The sequence below is a fragment of the Malurus melanocephalus genome, unplaced genomic scaffold, assembly GCF_030028575.1.
Source record: "Malurus melanocephalus ecotype Western Australia unplaced genomic scaffold, MMel_1.1 scaffold_37, whole genome shotgun sequence".
Lineage (NCBI taxonomy): Eukaryota > Metazoa > Chordata > Aves > Passeriformes > Maluridae > Malurus > Malurus melanocephalus.
The window spans coordinates 3,566,667-3,586,324 of record NW_026623269.1 but is presented as its reverse complement, the minus strand read 5'-3'; the positions used below and the strand labels follow the sequence as shown (position 1 = coordinate 3,586,324).

Genomic DNA, 19,658 nt, shown 5'->3' with positions numbered 1-19,658 from the left:
GTTACAAATGATGGTCAAAATAATTGCCTCAGGATTAGTTTCCTAATGATTTTTGTCCAAGACACTAAAAATATCCTTTTTCTCAAACCTGGGTATATTTCAAAATCTGTCTCAATGCATAGTATATCAGTGTGAACCTAATAATTAGGGTAGGGTAAGTYATCAAATGGAGAAAGGAAATCAAGAGCCACACTTTAAAATTTAGTAATAGAAGAGAAATTGGCTTCAATAATACACTTTTGGTTCTCTTCTTGCTTTTTACAAGGTATTCAACATGCACTTCAGGGTAACTATTTATGCAAAGGACTTGGCTAAGTAGGCACTGTTTGCTCTCCCTCTCTTAGAGCTGTTCTCTGTGTAAGCCTCTCATGAAATTCCTAAATCACAGCCCATTTGCAGCACATGACATGACAGCAGCAAACGTGGAGGAAAGGACACTTGTGCAAGGCTCTGTGGCAGACCAACTGCAAAGTCACTTCAGGCTACTAAAGCTTGCTGAGGACCCCAGAAAAAAAGATGGTCCATATCTCTTTCAATTACCTCAGTTGGTTTTGTTCCTACGACTTCCATAACTGTTGAAGCTTCTTGTATTTCCCCTCCTATGTGGTATCTTCTTTCCTGGGACACGTCCAATTCGGAGGAAACAGCCAGCATGCCAAGAGAGSCAGGATTCAACTAGGTGCAAGTCTTTCCTGTATACAAAGACAGGCCAGCAAGCTGAGTAAAGATTAAGGAAGTTAGAAAAGACAAGGACAATGGGAGAATCCTACTGGGCATTCAGGAAATATCTGTGTGAAATAACTCAGATTATAAATACCACATTTGAATCATTTCTAAGCGAGCCTCACTGAGGTGAATCTTAAGGGAAGCACACCCCCAGGGGGGCTTTTTTCTTTTTCCCTCATTCTTTCTAAGAATCCTAATTTTGTCAGGGGCATACAAGGTGCCATATTCAATTACACCAACATGAAAACCTTTCTCAACAATACCAAAAAAACACTAACTGTAATGAGGAATGAACAGAATTCTTGAAATGTTCAAAGGGAGGAGCAGGTGAAAGAGAAAATAAAGAAAAAAGCTAACAAATGATAAAAAAAACCTCCAGTTTGAAGTAGGTGGTAGTGTTTCCATGAATATCAAGGCCTTTGGACTTCCTCTAAATGCACTGTAATTGGATTAACACCCTGTAGTAAAATACACTTATAAGGGTATGCATGGGATGGGTGGAAGTAAATGGTTAAGCCTAAATTGTTTTGAAGACTCCATTCAATTCCACAAAATATATCACCTTTGATAAGAATGAAAAAAAAAAAAGGAATAAAAAACCCACAGTATAACACAGTGACTGTAAATTGAGAAGCACTTTTTTTAAAATGTATTTCTAGGCAATAAAAATAGACTGACCTTCCAGAGCTGCAAGGCTGACCTTTACACTGGGGTGCAGTTAATGACTTCGGTGGTGAAAGGCCTGGAGCAAACTGTCCCAGGTGTTCTGCAATACAAAGCAACRGTTAAGGGCTGTCTGATGTCAGCAGTTCAGATGACAGTATGCTGCAAAACAAGGGGTGGGGGGTGGTCTGGTGTTGGGGATTTTTTTAAAAACCATGCTACCTCTTGGTCAAAGACAGATCCACGGAGTTTGTAGTCTTGTCCACACACTATATATAGCACTTAAACCCTGGCTGACATCATGTTTTTTCTCCAGCGCAGCCTATCAGGACGGAGCCGGCCGCCCGGCGCTGGGTGCCGGCCCTGAGGCAGCGGGGCGGGAACGCTGAGGGAACTCGGAGGAGCGGCGTTCCAGCCACGGCAAGGAGCGGCTGGGCCCAGAGGCGCCAGCCGGGATACTCCAGGCAGCCTTTMAAGCCACTTCGCCCTCAGCGGTGTGCCCGGTTCATCACACCGAGCTCCGGACCCGTGTGCCCGGGCCCCTCGGGGACACCTGCCGTGCCTGTGCGCACCAGCCGAGCGTAAAGAGCTGGTGGGGCGGTGGCTGTAAAGGCTGAGACAGGAGACAGGTACCACCACTCCGCGCTGTACGACAGCCCTGCCGGGCTGCAGGGCCCGGGCTGGCGGAGAGATCAGCCCGCTCGCTGCCGCAACAGCGCGGGGTACAGCGCGGAGTACAGAGATACCCTGAGGTAGCTCTGGGGGAACCTTGAGGGAACTCTGGGGTACCCCTGAGGTATCCCTGGAGTATCCCTAAGGTATCCTCTTCCTTCAGAGCGCACTTCGCGGGGTCGGGAACGGCGGGGTGGGGTCAGATCTGCGGGGCGTGGCCGAGAGCGAAGGGGCATGGCTGAGAGCGGAAGAACGGGGGGGCGGGGCTGGGCAGGGCCGGGCAAGGCGGGGCCGGGAGCGGAGGGGAAGGACCTGATGGGGCGGGGCCAAGCTCGGGGGGCCGAGCCTGGGCGGGGCCTAGAGCGGAGGGACGGAGCCTGGAGCGGAGGGGCGGCACCTAACAGGGAGAGACCGAAGCGGAGGGGCGCGGCCTGGCGGGGCGGGGCACTCCCGGCTCGGGGCACTCCCGGCTCGGGGCACTCCCGGCTCGGCCGCCCCTCAGCGCCGCCGGGGCGGGCCCTGGGCTCTCGCGGGAGCTGCGCTGGCGCCGCCCGTCTTCGAGCGCGGCCGCCGCGGAACCAATAAACTTTGTTTCAAAAAAAAAAAAAGGCAAGAAAAGGGTAGGAAAGGAGCGGTGCTGCCGCGGCTCCCGGCAAGTGCGTTACCGACTGGCCGCAGCGGGCAACCCCAACCCCGGCTCCGCTCGGCCTCGGCAGCCGTCGCCCTCCGCGGGGAGCGGCGCCTCCGCCGCTCTGCGGGCCCGCTCGTGAGTATGGTGGGAYGGCTGCGGGGGGCAGCGCTCCCGGCTGAGGGCGGCGGGGCGGCCGTGAGGGGCCTGGCGGGGCACTCCGGCAGCGCCGGGGCGGGCGCGAAGAGTGACAGGTGTCAGGCTCCCCCTCCCCKGGGGCACCCCTGGAGTTCTGGCTGCGGGCCGGGCCGTGCTGTGGGACGGGAGCTGCTCCGGGGTGCTGCCGGCGGCGCTCCCCGGCTGAGGCAGGCGCTGCCTGACAGCTCGCCCCGTACCCGCCTCCCGTCCGCCCTGCCCTGCAGTGCCGTGTCGCCGCGCTCCCCCGGGACCGGGGAACATGTAAGCGCAGCCGGCGGCTTGAGGCGCTCCTGAGCGGCCGCGTCCTGCCGGGGGTCGCCGCTGACCCTTGGGGTTTTTCTGTGTTCCCTCACGGCAGGGCTCCCTTCTCCCTCTCCGCACTGAGAGTCCCGGAGCAGCGGGAGCGCCGGACGGGCGGCCGCAGCCATGCCGGGCGGTAAGGAGACGCGGCTGCTGCACCTCGGCGAGATGGAGAAGCTGGACAAGACCCTCTTCAGGCTGGAGCAGGGTAGGTCGGGGTGCCGGGGCCGGGTGAGAGGGAAGTGGCCGTGACTTCGSCTTCGTCCTTGGACGGCAGTAGCAGGGGAGCTCAGGCTGAAGTGGTGGGGTTTTGGGGGTRTTGTTGGTTTGCGTTTTGTTGTAGGTTGCTTTTCTTGGTTTGTTTTGAATTGCTTCCACTGCAGAGCTCTGTTGGCTCCGCACACTATTTAATCTGCTTGTTAAACTTTTTGAGAAATGAAGAGCAKATTGGCCAAGAGTCGTCAGTCTTCATGGTACTGAAGCGCAAAGCATTTTTTAGACAGGCCCTGTCCTTCTCCTTTTATAGCCTGTACTTCAGTGACYTGGAAAAGTCCTCATAAGTCAAGGTCTCCAGTGTTTGTGTATCTTCTTAYGCAGCACCCCATGTTTTAATATTATAATTTTGAAATCTATCAGTTATGCTAGCATTTTTCAGAGTCTGCAGGTTTGAGGTGGTGTTTCAGCATATAAGCTCTTTAACAACTCCTTAATCTTGTTATCAGATTTGTTATATTATCAGAGCCATGTGTCCTGCTGCATACTTCTAAGAACTTGATGTTATTTCTCCCTGAAAGTGTTTCTAAGTCTATTTGGGAAAAATTAAAAAAAAAAAATCCACTAATTGTTTCACTATTATGCTGGTCAGCAAATTTAACTATAAAACTAAAGCCCTGGTCTTTAAAAACCCTTTTTCTTGGTGCAACAGTTTTTATTAAGAGTGTTTATGTGGTTTATTGCTGTATATTACTAACCTAGGAATCTAATATCAAAGTGGTTTAGCAGAGGAGGAAGATTTTGGTTCTTGAGAATAAAAATTCTGTTCTATATTGAACAGACCTGTATTGATTTAAAGATTTTCTGACAGCCTAATRTAAGAAAATTTCAGTAGTGARGAARTGCAGAGTTGATCCTAACTTCCTCATTTAAGTTATCCATCCAGTTKTGTAAATTTTCTTGAGGGAATCAGAAGTGAACATTTAAAGTGCCTCTGCTGGCAGCAGCCTCTGAGAGGGCATAGCTAATTTTGAGCACAACATTCTTGATGTCAGTATAACTCTTACAGGAAATAAGATATCAATGACATATATCCCTGTGCTCTAATTTTAGTAATCCCTGTGACAAAATGTCAGACCAGTACTGAAGAGAGCATATGAGTGTACTTAACCTTCCAAAAGTGGTTATATATATATATATATATATATATGTATAATTCAAATGAGCTTCATTTTAGCTGACAGACATTCAGATCTGAAAACAACTGCTTTGCCTGGTAGTTTTGGTGCAGTGGTGATTTTTTTAATAAGAGAAACACCAAGCTTGATAAGGCTTCTATTTCTGTGTATTCATTGAATCCTGATATTAGAGTCCCCATAATTCTACTTAATAAGCAAGTGTTTTTTTTGTTCTTTTTTTTTTAAATTTAAGACACTGGAACTCGGTGTTCAGGATTTTTTACACTTTCTGATTCATTATCTCTGTATTAATAGTTTTCTCGTTTTTTTTGCAAGTACGCAGGTTTCTTTTATTCACAGTTTTGTAGACTCCTAGAACTAGTATGTTTATTACACTTAGCTACATGACTGGCATGTAATTCAATGAAAGTTTCTGTGTAAGAGCTTATATCTGGTTTATTCAGTTGAAGGAACCCTGTAATTAYGTCACACGTGTGACAGTGATCCTCATACCCACAAGTGGAAACCTATTCTAAAACCTCTTGACTAAACAGAATTTTTATGTCTCCCTCAGTAGATTACATATGCTTTTAGGTTTCAATTTTTTAACATTTTTTTTCTCTTTATTGCAGATATCTTAAGCTTACATTTGAACCTCTTTCTATGTGTGTATGACCTGCAGCACAGATACAAAACTCAGTTTTGTTTGTTGAGCTTTCTGAAAGTTTAACAATTCGTGTATTGTWAATCACACACAAGTATATACAATTTTTCAGTTAAAAGCATAAGGAGTTTTAATTGTTTAGTGAACCCTCAATGAATGACGAAGGTATTTGACATATCTTCTGGTTTTAAATGTGTTCCTAATTTTTTTCAGATGTTTTCATGAATCAGCCTACTATATAGACTTGGTAAACCTAAGTACTTAAAGACCACCTAATCCAAAATCTACATAAAATTGTATGTAGTTGAACTATATCGGTGTTCTGCTGTAATTTATTTTTTAAACTTCCTGTATAGCAAAGAGAATCAGATTGGAAAGATGAATAGTGCCATGTGTCATGGTTTTACTTGGTCCGATTTTTTGGTGGTGGGGGGATGGGATCAAGAAACCACAAAGATGGCTAAGTAAAGAAAAAAGGATATGTGTAAAGTATGCAAGCATCAACATTAGGAAGGTAGGGAGAGATGATGCAGTTTTGACCGCCAGAGTGTAAGAAAGGTTTAAACCTATTAGAGAGCATCCAAAGAAGAGTRATAAACATGGTGAAGGGCCTTGAAGGGAAGCTGTATGGGGAGTGGCTAAGGTCACTTGRTCTGCTCAGCTTGGAGGAGAGGAGGCTGAGRAGACAACTCATTTCAGTCTACAGCTTTCTCATGAGGGKCAGACACTGATCTCTTCTCTGGGGTGACCATTGACAGGACCTGAGGGAACAGCATGGAGCTGTGTCAGGGAAGGTTTAGGTTGGTTATCAGAAAAAAGTTCTTCACACAGAGCATGGTTGGGTACTGGGACAGGCTTCATAGAGAAGTCACAGCACCAAGCCTGACAGAGTTCAAAAAGCATTTGGACAACACTGTCAGGCACATGATGYRATTCCTGGAGAGTYCTGTGCAGGGCCARGAATTGGACTTGGGTGGTCTTTGTGAGTGCCTTCCAGCTCAAGATATTCTTTGATTCTATGCTGTAGAAATGCATCATTCTGCTGAAATTCTTGGCAGATATAGTGGTATATTATCTTATTAACAATGTGATAAATTAGGACTTACAATAAGAGATTAGTAATACCTGGTCTTCCTGATCAAGTGATTTTATCTTTTTCTTTTTTTATTGAGGTTTTGAGCTACAATTCCGATTGGGCCCAACTCTTCAGGGCAAGCCCGTTACYGTGTACACAAATTATCCAGCTTCTGGAGAAGTATTTGATCGCCACAAGTTCAGGACACTATCATGGCACAATCCCACAGGAAAAGAAGATGACTCTGACAAATACTGCAAGTTGGATCTCCAAATTTCTGGGTCATACCAGTACTATTTTAGTCTTGGGTAAGTGAAATTCATATACTTAACGTTAAATACAGTTTGCACCCATGGTCTACATTTTAACCTGAAGAAAATTTTTTTTTCCATGCATTTTTTAAGTTGCAACCATAGGACCAATCAGAATCTGCTAAAGGAAGACAGTAATTGGTAGTTATTTAATGCTTTCTGATGTAGARATATTCTGGAGAATAGATAGAACCACATAGATCAATATTCTGTGAATGTTGGAGAAACAATCTGTTGTTACAAGTTTTCAAACTCAGCATTCTGAGTATCTCAGTGATCAATTTTTACTTTCTTCATTGACTTTAAGGATTGTTTTCTATCTAGCACAGAGGTTCTGGCATTCTTTACTTGGATCCTTTACTTCCTCCTTTGTTGAAGTGGGACAACTGCAGAAGAAAATTCCACTATCTATAAAAACTGTGGTTTTTTGGAAGATGGGTGGTTAAATTCTTCCAGGCTTAGGATATTTAGCTCAGGTATCTTCCTGAAGACGGTGCTCAGAATGGAGATCTTTGTGTAATAGATGGGCAGTCTTGCTCTGTGTTCATATGCCAAAAGGAGGAACCAGTACTCATCTCAGAAAATAACAAAGTATCTCACTTTTCAAGAGWGTTTCAAGCTCTGTATCCCAGTTGTATTCTTTAAATCCAGTACAGAGCTATACCTAAGAGGTTTCCTTCAGGTGTTGTGCAGTCCTGTTCCATCTCTCCCCCCCAGCCACTATACTGTGTTTCTGAAATACCTGTGCTATTTGAATTCTCTCTCTGAATCTGACTGGTACAGATGTGAATTATGCCAATGAAAATTTTTTTTTCCTAGAAATGAAAAAAGTGGTGGAGGCTACATAGTTGTGGATCCCATTTTGCATGTTGGAGCTGATAATCATGTACTACCTTTGGATTGTGTTACGCTCCAGACGTTCCTCGCTAAATGTCTGGGACCGTTTCATGAATGGGAAGATAGGCTTAAAGTGGCAAAAGAAACAGGTAATGCCAATAATGCACATATTCAAGGATACAAGTTTTTGTTTTATGATCAAAACCCAAAGTTACACAGAAGAGCTTCAGTGTAAACAACTCATTCTTTGCAGACTATATATTTTCTATTACATCCAATCTAGTTAACAAATTAAATCAGTGAATTGATTAAAATATTGGCAGAGGTGCAAAAATTCAGGGATTTCTTAATATGGAAAACCACTTATTTTATTGTTTTGATTTCAGATAAACTTGCAWGTTTGTAGAACTGACAGTGTGATTTTCAAAGTTTTTGTTTCACAGAATTTCAAGGGGAAGATTCAGATCAATTTACACTGATTATTCCAAAAACTAGCTTTAAGTACCTGTTGTAACTGCAGTTTATTATACTTCCTCCAATTAACTTTGATTTTATTATTATTATTATTATTATTAAATAAATGGCTTCTTATTACATAGGTTACAACATGATTCATTTTACACCACTGCAGAAGCTTGGACTGTCTAGATCATGTTATTCACTGGCTGATCAGTTAGAAGTAAATCCAGAATTTTCAAACCATAATAAGAAGTGCACTTGGAGCGATATAGGAGCACTTGTGGAGAAATTGAAAAATGAATGGAATATGCTTTGCATCACAGATGTAGTCTACAATCATACTGGTATGATTTTTTTTGTGTGTTAATAACTAAATTGATCCTATAATTATATTTCATTATTTCCCTGAACTTCTCTCTCTTGAATGCATTTGTAGGAATTGTTTGAAGCAATGTAGTTGTCTCTGTCTTGCAAACCCAGGACAGCTCCTTGCAATTAAAACTGGTGTCTCTGTAAGAGGTATAGAAGAACTTTAGTGTTATTATTGAAAGGGTGAATAGAGCCCTTCTTAAAAAGAATTAAGAAGTTGTGTATCTGTATTTATACATTATGCCTATCTTCATGATCTGTGGTGTGCTGTTCCCATACAGACTCTATTATGAATTGTTTGAGGAGTGTAAACTGAGTACTTCATTGTCAAACAGGGTGTTATGCTTGTAGCTGCTTAAAAGTAAGTAGCTGCTCTGATTTGGGTCTATGCAGACAATAAACAGAGTTGGGACAAAAAGGTAGAATTAAGTAATGGGGGAAATGTTACAGYTCAGTCTGTGGGGAAAGAAAGAAGAGCTTTGTGTTTGGCAGGTTTTTTTAAAGCATAGATATGTTAATACATTGAAGGCATTACTTTTCTTAATTGCATTAGGGACAGTGGGTTTTCTTCTGTGTGATCTGATGAAATTTTAATTGCAGTACTTCATAATTTGTAATTTTGCTGATTATTTGGATAATGAATTTTCTTTGTTTATAATGCAGTTACTATTGTATGCTGTAATCCTAAAGATTGTAATTAGCATTCTCATAGCAGATACTACAACAAGTGGTTATTTAGGTTGATGTCTTTTGAGGCTCAAAAAACCCTAAACATAGATAATATGTGAWTTTCAAGTTTTATTTGCTTTAGTTCTTTGGTGTTGACTGCTGCCAAACATTCCTATCCAATCAGTCTGCAACACAGTGCTTGCCCTATCTGTTTGTTGAAGGGTTACTAATTATAATTGTTGRCTCTGTGTCAGAGGGAATTAGGCTTTTAAACATCCTTTCAGTTTGGATAAAAAAAATTTCTTACACTTGTTTACTAGTAGTCTAGCTTCTCTTACACATGCTTGAGATAGTGTCATTTTTTTTTAACAGTGTATGTTTGCAGGCTACAAAGMAAAATGTTTTTTGATGGACAGAAATACCTYACTAATAATTACACACCAGAATATWTTTGAGAAGGAAAATGTGAATCACCTTCTGATCAGGAAACATTCTTCTGTTCTGTATCAGAATTAATGAAAGGCTGGTTGACTTTTTTTGTAATGCTAACCCCTTAGATTTAAATTATATGTTTCTTTTTAGAATTAATTGTATTTACTTGTGAAAGTCCTTTATAGTAAATTATAGTTCTTGATAGAGCAATAGAACAAATTGGTTTTGCTTTTCAAAGAAAAATGGTTTTTAAAGAAGCRGTAAAGTATAAAGAAGAAAAGGGTAGGAGGGATTAATCTGTATGGCTTTTTAGCCTAGAGCAGYCTTTAACAGCCTAAGCTTAATATTGCTTTATGTAGCTTTAAGACCTGTTGGGTTTAGTTGTAGGTAGTATTTAAACCATAAGGATTTTAATTTCTGCAAGTGGCTTGACCTTATAAACATGGACTTTTGCCATGTCTTGAACTATAATGTAACAGAGTGCTCGGAAGAGCTGTTCACACTAAAGACAGAGCTAGTACATTCTTTCCTGTCTATTTGACATTTTTGTTTTAACTTCTTTGAACTAAGCAAACCTAAGCAAAACAATTTTTAATGTTATTTGTTCTTCTATTAATTCTGGACACATTAGTGACTTTTCAGATTTCCAATATAATAATTTGTTACATATTTGCCCATGTGTGAATTACTACTTCTGTTTTTCTCTGCTTTTTCTGAAATCCTGTTTTTTGTTCTTCAGCATTCTGTGAAGTTTTCTTTTTATTTTCTGTTTTATAATTTAGTTTTTCAGTTTGTTTATTCAGAATAATATATGACTTTTTTTTCAATTAAAACACTGTTGCAAAGGAGTTGCAAAAATGGAAAGAAATTAACTTTTAGGTTCTTCTTTGTTGTCATACTTCTGAAATCAAAACTCCGTGCTATATATGTATTTACTCATACTGCTGCATRCAGGCTGTCTATATTAAAATACTAAATCTGTGTTCTAGTGAAGGCTCTTTACCTTCTCTGAGTTAATTTTTAATGCTGAGGATATCATCTGGTGCTTGTTGATGCCACAGGGGAAGTTTGGCAGATGGACACAGAGGGTAGTGTTTGCTCTGAATTAGTGTTCCATTTGCATGCACCAGACAGGGCRCTCATCTTGCTCTGTAAGACTCAGTGATGTTGCTTCCAATGACTCAGCTTCTTTTCATGTACACGAGKGTCACAGTTAATCCTTTCTTAAATGCCACCTTAACTGTATTTTGCATTAATTTTTTTTTTTGGGTGATGTGTTTGGCACTCTTCCTCTCTGACTGTGTGTGGCACCTGACAAGGAAGAAGAWTATTAAAAAATAAACACTTCATAACATAAAGTTTGGTATGTATGTTTGGCTTTCAACACCAAAGAACATCAGTATCTTATGTTCGTGATTTGATGTATTTCTTGCAACAAACATTTGGGTTTTTTTTAATGTTTTATAATTGGTGGCACTATTGCATATTTTTGTGTAACTAACAAAAAGTTTTTCTGCAGTATCTGCAGCTGTATTTGTGACCAAAAAAAGTCAATCAGTAATAACACCTTTTCAGAAGATATGATTTTCTACTGACATRGAAAACTTCAGTTGAAGTGTGAATGAACTATACATGGTGTAGTACCTCAACTTCTTGGTGTTAAGATGTGTACAAAATCCAGTGAAGGGTTCAACTTAACACATTCATGTTTTTGTTTGGTTCCTCCCTCCCCACCCCATCCCTTTCTTCAATAAGCTACTAACAGCGAATGGCTCAGGATGCATCCAGAATGTGGCTATAACCTTGTAAATTCTCCTCACCTGAAACCTGCTTGGGTCCTGGATAGAGCTCTGTGGCATTTGACCGGTATGGTGGCTGATGGAAAATGTATTGCCAAAGGGGTCCCTCCCTTGATTGAAAATGATCAGCACTTGAATGTAAGTGAATGAGAAGTATAACCTAATGAACTGCATRAATAACTGAATAAACCTTTAATATTTCTAGGATTGTGGAAATGCACAAAAAATGGTGTATAATTTGCAGATATATTTAGTGAAAAAAGTCCTTACTCCCCATTTTTTTTCCGAAAAATTTAAAAGCCCTTTCCTTTTCTTAATTATATTAATAAACAACCTTAGTAACTAACACAATTTTTATTTTTACAGTGTTTRCGTAAAATAATTTGTGAAGATATATATCCAAAAATTAAACTATGGGAATTTTTCCAAGTGGATATTAACAAAGCTGTGCAGCAATTTAAAAGCCTTCTAACGCAAGGTAAAGGACGATTATGTTGCTGAAGCATGTAAATTAGATATTTRTAGTTCAAGAGACATAGATAAACTGAACAGTTAGATTGAAAACAAGGTAATACTGTTTTTTGCTATGTGAGACATCTACTGTGCTGATTTAAGAATACAAGAATGCTTTGAGGTCTAGGAATATCTTTTAAGACTTCGTACCCCTTCAGTGCCTTTATCCACTCACATCTTGGTTGTGGTAGAATTAGAACAAGTGTATGTCTGTTAAATGTAATTGCTGTTTTTACTTTGAGAACTCTTTTCTGTTTTGTTCTTAGGCAAAATGAGCACTAAATCCGATCCAAATCAACATCTTCAAATAATTCAGGACCCTGATTATAGACGACTTGGCTGTACTGTAGATATGAATATAGCACTGGCAACATTCATCCCACACAGGTACTGTAGTATTGATTACAGTTTAAAATCTAAGTGAAGTTAAATTTATGAAGCCAAGAAAAAGAAACTTTTCAGACATGGGGAAAAACTTAGTTTTTGGTTCCTTTTAGTAATTTTACTGCATGTTTTTAAAATAACTTTTTCTAATTGTTCTCTGCTTTTAATGTCATTCTGAAAAGCAATGGACCAGCTGCAATAGAAGAATGTTGTAACTGGTTTCGCAAGAGGATTGAGGAACTAAATGCTGAGCAATACAGACAGACTTGTCACCATCAAGAACAGGTGTTAAAATTACTGTGTTTCAATGCTGAATTGTTTAAAATTGCAAATAAATGTAGGCATTTCAATAATGCATAATTTAATTACTTATAGGCTGTGAATTGCCTTGTGGGGACTGTGGTTTATGAACGAATCGCCTGTAATGGTCCTAAGCTGGGTCTTATCAGTAGAAAACATCCCTTGGTTACGAGGTATATATGTGTTTTCTTGTTTGTTTGGAAACTGTTAGAATCTATCCAGGGAAAGCAAATTCAAAGTTCAGTAAAAGTATACATTTATATGTGCAAGTCAATATGTTTTCTTTCCCGTGGACAAATACCACCTAGTGAATTGACAGGATTTTTTAGCAGCAGCAATAACTCTTTCATAAACAAATGTGACCAGAAAGCATGAGACAATGCTCAGYACATCAAAACCTTACATAGTGCAAATTGCTGCTGTAGGTGGAAGATGGGTGGAACTAGAAAACTTTACAGCTTTCACATTTCATGTGCTTGATGCCAGTCATATCTAAAAAAGATACAGCTTTAATCTTATATTAGCCRCTGACATCAAGATAGTGGCAACATCTGTTCTTTCTCCTTTAAAGTTTGCTTCAAAATAGAAAACTCTCCATCATTTATGCAAGTTAGTCTTTTTTCTATCTGTATTATGTACAAGCCAGTTCATAGCAGATACTTTAATTTCAAAGACAATGAATTGTAGCTTAGGTTACCATATATGTTTGGTGCTTGTCTCTTTGTTTTCTCTTTTAATCGCCCTCTATTCCATAGGTATTTTACATATCCATTCAAAGAGCTGACTGTGGAGGAAGAAGAAGCTATGATACATCAGCCAGATAAAGCTTGTTATTTCATGGCTCATAATGGCTGGGTTATGGGAGATGATCCTCTTAGAAACTTTGCAGAACCGGGTTTGTAAAAGAAATTTGATTTCTTACAAATCATTTGATATTCTAGCTTAAGCAAAAAGGATTTTATTTAATCTGTCTTTTTTCCAGATGTATTCCTATGAAGCTGCAGAATAGCAGATACTAAGCTTATAGCACTTTAATTTCCCATTCAGCATACAGATGAAGTGTAAGAACTGGAATTTGAGGTACAGTTTTACAAGATTTGAGAGRGAAATTACCAGCTTTCTGCCACTGAAATGGGGACGTCCTGCCTCCCTACTTTTGTCATTGTCTTTGTTGCTTACTTTGTACTTTGTTCCAACACCAGTGCTTGTTGGCATTTCCATGAGACAATGACAGTGTGGCAGAAAAACTAATGCAATGAAAAGGTGAATAGTATTTTACTGCATTAGTGAGCAAAAACTGGATCCTTGAAAAGTCCACTGAGTGGCAGTCAGGCAGTCAAGAGACAACCCAGTTAATCCAAATTAACMATGCAGATTACTTGTAAAGGTAAAATAGGGCATAAAATCAGCATGTACTGAAATATTGCATTGTAATTCCTTTGGGAACAGTGTTGATATCCAATAAAAGCAAAAAAAGCTTGTGTTCAGAGTAGCCATTCATTTGGTAAATTAAATTAAACAAAAGCCAGTTTAGTTATAATTTAAAACTATCTAAAAGTTTGAGTCTACTTTACAAGTTAATTTGATGATACACCAGAATCATCTGGAGTTARCAGTGATTTAATTTCTGCAAAGTAATGTTTTACTACAACCCTTTCCCTAGATTTTATTTACTTTTATTCTCCTTCTCAAGGATTGAGAACGCATGTTTCAAGAATGTTTTTGGTCAGTTGYCTTCAGCTTATTGCCCTTTCTTCTAGGCAGACTTTTGTATTTTTTTCTCTCTGTCACTGGCTTTAGTTAGCATACTTAGTTTCCATTACTGAGGTTTCTGTCGTAACTCAGCTACAGCCTTTTGAGTGCTTTATACTYGTGTCATGCCTTTGTTTTTTGCCACACATTATTTCAAGTGAGAACACAGTGTGAAAATGTGGTACACAAAGGCATAGTAAAGGAATTGCAAAACAAATGCAGCCAGTCCTCTAAATGACCCTTTGAAAAAATCACCGTGTGCATCCAAAGAAACACAATTTTTCTGTCCATGTGGCTGTGCTGCTATTAGTGAAGGAAAAGGTTAGCTGTGCTTACATGAATGTTTTTGGAATTTGTGGTAATTACARTTCCTGTTTTTTCACTTACTGGCTTTGGAAATCCATCAGAGTCTGCTGTTAAAAGAAGATAAAATGGACAATAGTGGCTGTGGTAGATTATGATAGCATAGTGAGATTCTTTTTTTAATTTGGTCAATATTAAAAAATACAACTACTAATTTTGTTCATTTTTGATGCTTTTTTTCTTTTTCTGGAGTACAGTTTTTATACTCGTTTGAGGACTTAAAAGGAATTTTATTTCAATCTGAAGAATTGTTTCAGTATCACTATAGAATCTAGATATTCTCAYAGAAGAGTGTGAAATTGCACATCAGTGTAGTGTACATAGATTTTTGAGTCAATATGGTTAATGTTAGAATTTTTAACTGTTCATTACAAAGTTTTTCTGCTCCTCACCTGTAGAAAATAAAATGTCACATTTTCATTTTGGTGCACATTTTATTATATATACATATACAATAAAGTGAATTTATTTCCYTTACAGGTTCAAATGTTTACTTGAGGAGAGAGCTCATTTGTTGGGGAGACAGTGTGAAACTGCGTTATGGTAATAAACCTGAAGATTGCCCATATCTCTGGGCACACATGAAAAAATACACTGAAATCACTGCCAAATATTTCCATGGTGTTCGTCTGGACAACTGCCACTCMACACCTATTCATGTAGCTGAGGTACGCAAAATTAAGCATGTTTATTAAAAAGCAGCTTCCTGTCTGTGCAATAGATCCTGCAGATTTTAGAGCATCAGTACAGGACTTATATGGCAGAGTTTAGGTGGGAATGAATCTAACTCATGGCATAAAAGCAAAGTTTCTTGTCTGGTGATGATTAGATATTATTTCAGCTACTTTAAATAGTAGAGTGGTGTAGCTATTAAATCTTCTCTACTTTAGCTGAAATACTGTGGATGTGAATGGGCCTGGCTAACTTTTCCCTCACTGARCTGTGCACTTAGTGCAATGACTGCTAGTATCCAGTGTGTCCCTTTGAGCTGGAGTCATTGCCAAGACTTGATTGAAAGTCTGACTTTTTTTTTTTACCATATATATTTTGCTATTGCTAAATTAAACAGGAAATGGTTCACTTCCCAGAATTTAAAAGCTGGTAAAGAACTCCTGCAAAAAGTTTAGCCTGGCAAGTGTATTGCTAGGACTAGTGCTTATTGTTTCCCGGGGAGCTGACTGCAGGCAAACGTTGTACTTGCCTAATAAATTGGCTGTAAATAGGTTTGAAGTAGCGCAGCTTGTTAGTGCTTAGTCCTAACTTTGTAACAGAGCTTGCCTAAATCTATGAATAGCYCTCTAAAACAAGTCGATTTGCCTACACAAGTTGTAAGTGGCTCCTAAATGCAGCCACTTCAAAGCTTATGCCATTCTTTTATTTATTGTTGCTATTTCTGGGATGGTAACTACAAAGGCTTAAACTGAAGCCTTCCTCAGATTTCTTACTTCAATAGGCATCTCTTTTATCCAACCTTTGCTCTTCTATTTTGAGCTAAGATTTTATTTTAAGACAACTTTGTAATTAGCTTGAAGTCTACAGAAAATTTCCTAGAGTTACTCAACCATAAATAATATCTGTAAAATAGAACTATAGTTTTCTGAAACTTATATGTTATCAATATTTTTAATATGCTGCATATATGAATGACATATATGAATGTTTGGTTAACATTCATGTTAATGTTTGTATATACATAGTTGACAATTGATGTCTTGCATTAAAAATGTATTATGATCTATAGGAGATGCTAGCAACAGCCAGATCAGTCAGACCTAATCTTTATGTGATAGCTGAACTCTTCACGGGCAGTGAGTACATTGACAATGTTTTTGTCAACCGCCTGGGAATTACCAGCCTGATTAGAGGTACAATAAGCAGTTGAAAATTATATAGGATTGCAGTGTATGGTTTGGAGTTTTAAATGTGAAACTAACATTGGTATGCTTTTTTATTTTTCTTACATATCCATGTTCTTTGCTTATGCAATTATATTCTTCATCTTTATTTAACTTCTCCTGTGTTGTATGCTAATTCTTGGTTTTGCTTATATTTGTGTRTCCTCTTCTGTGTAACAACTTGTTTTGTTCCTTAATTTTGGCTTTMTATTTATCTTTGCTGCATGGCATTTTCCTATTGTCCAATCCCTGCCTAGCTTTGAAACTTGTCCTTTTTTGTATCTACCTTTCCCCTTTCTGTGGCTTTTTTGGCTGTGCTTTTTGCAGTACATGCTGGACACAGCTAGAAAATTACGAGCCGATTTGTATGTAGTGGCTGAACTGTTCACAGGAAATGAGGAGCTGGACAATATCTTTGTGAATAGGCTGGGCATTACCTCCTTAATAAGAGGTAGGCTTGCTGCGTGTGTGGTCTCTTTCCAATGAGAGATTATAGATGATGTGCTTTTTCCAAGAAAAGGTTTTCTACTGGATTATGCACTTTTAATTTCATACTCCATATAATAGAAGTACAGGTGTTGTATTGTGACTTTTTTGGTACTTAACAAAAAATACAATATTGCCATAAAATAAGACCTCCTTCAGTAGTTTACAGACTGGTAAATATTTCTCTGGTGAGGGAAAAAGGAGTTGTAGCACAATTCTGCTATGTAAGTCCTGCATCATGTCTGACTTTTTGTTGCATGAGTTTTTTAAATCCTATGAGAAATAGTTTGGTCTCTGCTTTTTTGTTTGTTTTTTCCCTTAGCTTTCTCTTCCTTAATGCATTGTAGTAAATGGAATATTCCAAGGCTGTTTCCATGCTGAGAATATAGCTATGTGTGCTTGGTTGTTTTTTTTATGATTGAAAACATCAAAGTAACAAATTTTAAATGCTACATTAACATTTTTGTGCATGCTGTTCTGTGTGGTAGCTATTGTGATGCAAACACTCAGGTATTTTGTTCTTTAGAGGCCATGACTGCTTACAATAGCCATGAAGAGGGGAGGTTGGTTTATCGGTTTGGAGGTGAGCCTGTCGGATCTTTCGTCCAGCCACGATTGAGGCCTTTGATGCCAGCTATTGCTCATGCACTGTTTATGGATATTACACATGATAATGAATGTCCAATTCAGGTGAGCATCTATACCAAAAAAAAAAAAAAAGTGTTTTCTGAAACGATATTTCTGAATCATTGGAGGGCCTTATGCAATCTGGATATCCTGAACAATGTTTGGAAAAAATGCATTTCAGTTCAAGTTTTCATGCAGAGAAAAAATATTTCTAACACCCTATGAYATTCAAGATTTTGTCTTTCAAGGGGAAAAGTACATGAATTTACTAAATAAGCTTTTTCGATCCTTTCATCCAGCTGCTGTAAGTGGTTGTGTTTCTGATTGTTGACCTGTTCTCTTGAGCTTCTGTTTACAAACAACAGTGAGAGAGTAGTGGGCATTGGAGTGCTTATTTTGATGAGTTTTCTTAGTTCACTTGGAGAAATTTTCTCCAGTAATTCTATTGTGATTGAGGAAATGAGGATCATGGTATTACAAGTTCCTCTCTTAAATTGAGTGTATCTTCTGTATTCTAAATGGGGAGGATTGAATTTTCTTTGTTTCACTGTATATTACCTATGTATTTTTTAATGCAGCACCGATCTGCATATGATGCTCTTCCCAGTGCAATGATTGTTGCCATGGCATGCTGTGCTACAGGAAGTACCAAAGGCTAYGATGAACTAGTACCACACCAGGTACATGTCTACAGTTCAACTCCTAAGTTAGCTTTAAAAATGCAAGCTTTATTCTTGTCCTAGAACATACATTGTAATGGTTTTTTATTTGAAATTCCAAGCAGTTCAGTATGTGGCATTRCTTCAGATTGTCTAGTTTCATATTAAGTTTGAATTTATTATATAGTTCAGACCTTAAGGTGAGGTTGTTTTTATTTCCCAGCATAGTTCATATTTGCTTAAATTTCTTCTTTTACAGATCTCTGTAGTATCTGAAGAGAGATTTTATGCAAAATGGAATCCAGCAGCACATCTGAGTTCTGGTGAAGTTAATTTCCAAACAGGAATTCTAGCAGGAAGGCTGGCCATAAACAGACTGCATCAGGAGCTGGGAGCTAAAGGCTTTAATCAGGCAAGAAGTGAGRGTAACACCACAACTTCTTCATATATATGCTCTGAGTGAGCACAGTTGCAATGTTATTTCTTTTCTAGGTGTATGTAGATCAAGTTGATGAAGATATCGTTGCAGTGACAAGACACTGCCCTAACACACACCAGTCTGTTGTGGCTGTGTGTCGAACTGCATTCAGGGATCCTAAAACTTGTTTCTACAGTAAAGAAGTACCTGAAATGTGTATCCCAGGTAAACAGATTTTTCTAAGAGCTGTTGTCATGTGTAAAAAATTCAGTTTATTCATGCTTTTAACTTCAAACACATACATGTGAGATCTATATGACAATTTTCAATACATAACACTCATTTTATATGTACTGACGTGTATGTTCCAAAGCGGTTAAAGAACCAATGACAGACTTGCAATGTTTAGGGTATTCAGAAATGTTCATGTTGAATATATTCCTGCTGCAAGCTCCCTTTGAGGGTGTGAGGGGGTTTTTATGGTCTTGTTTGTAAGCTAGTAATAGTTAACAGTTGAAATAGTTAATTGTACAGAGTTGAGAGGATTACTATTTATTGTGTTCCTGGGAGGAAAAGGCTAAAATTATATAGTATTTGTTATATAATACCATTGCTATTCAGCTTTCAAATATATATAGCTATTTTATAGCCTGAAAATACATCTTCATAAGAACTCTGTATTAAATAACACAGTGTAAAGATAATATATATGCAGTACATATACAATATTAATTACTTATGCAGAGTATTTACTGTACTTAAAAGTAGCAAAGTATAATGACTTCTACACATTACCTGCCCCTGTTTCGGAAGAGAAGCTTTCCAAACTGGCTTTTTGAGTACATCTGTGTGCCTGTTTTAAAATCAGTCACATTATATTTTAAGACATTTACAAGAATGGTATACCTTGTATGTGTAAATTACTTAAATTAGAATAATTGTGTATTAATAATAAATTATTACCCTTCAAAGAGAAACCATTGTAGCTGCAGTTTGGAAAGCAATGTAGTCTCCTAGAAGATAATAAGAAAACTAAGAAAGCTGGTGACCAATAAAAGACAGGTTATA

The 19,658-nt window shown here is 38.8% G+C and overlaps 1 protein-coding gene across 3 annotated transcripts in view; it reads left to right on the top strand.

Moving 5' to 3' along the window:
• Positions 1-1,669: 1,669 nt before the first annotated feature.
• The window catches only part of AGL (amylo-alpha-1, 6-glucosidase, 4-alpha-glucanotransferase), a 34,277-nt gene continuing 16,288 nt past the window's right edge, over positions 1,670-19,658 (top strand). The window contains exons 1-17 of one of the 3 annotated variants that reach the window (XM_057364335.1): positions 1,670-2,018; positions 3,246-3,395; positions 6,415-6,625; positions 7,448-7,614; positions 8,065-8,268; positions 11,150-11,331; positions 11,560-11,671; positions 11,973-12,093; positions 12,273-12,375; positions 12,466-12,563; positions 13,146-13,285; positions 14,986-15,173; positions 16,728-16,851; positions 17,413-17,576; positions 18,092-18,193; positions 18,432-18,584; positions 18,665-18,815. In XM_057364335.1, coding sequence (XP_057220318.1) covers positions 3,314-3,395; positions 6,415-6,625; positions 7,448-7,614; positions 8,065-8,268; positions 11,150-11,331; positions 11,560-11,671; positions 11,973-12,093; positions 12,273-12,375; positions 12,466-12,563; positions 13,146-13,285; positions 14,986-15,173; positions 16,728-16,851; positions 17,413-17,576; positions 18,092-18,193; positions 18,432-18,584; positions 18,665-18,815 — 2,302 coding nt within the window. In that variant the 5' untranslated portion in view covers positions 1,670-2,018; positions 3,246-3,313. Of the gene's footprint in view, positions 2,019-2,566; positions 2,828-3,130; positions 3,149-3,245; positions 3,396-6,414; positions 6,626-7,447; positions 7,615-8,064; positions 8,269-11,149; positions 11,332-11,559; positions 11,672-11,972; positions 12,094-12,272; positions 12,376-12,465; positions 12,564-13,145; positions 13,286-14,985; positions 15,174-16,727; positions 16,852-17,412; positions 17,577-18,091; positions 18,194-18,431; positions 18,585-18,664; positions 18,816-19,658 lie in introns of those variants that run through there. The other 2 variants (XM_057364334.1, XM_057364336.1) reach the window with 2 other exon arrangements.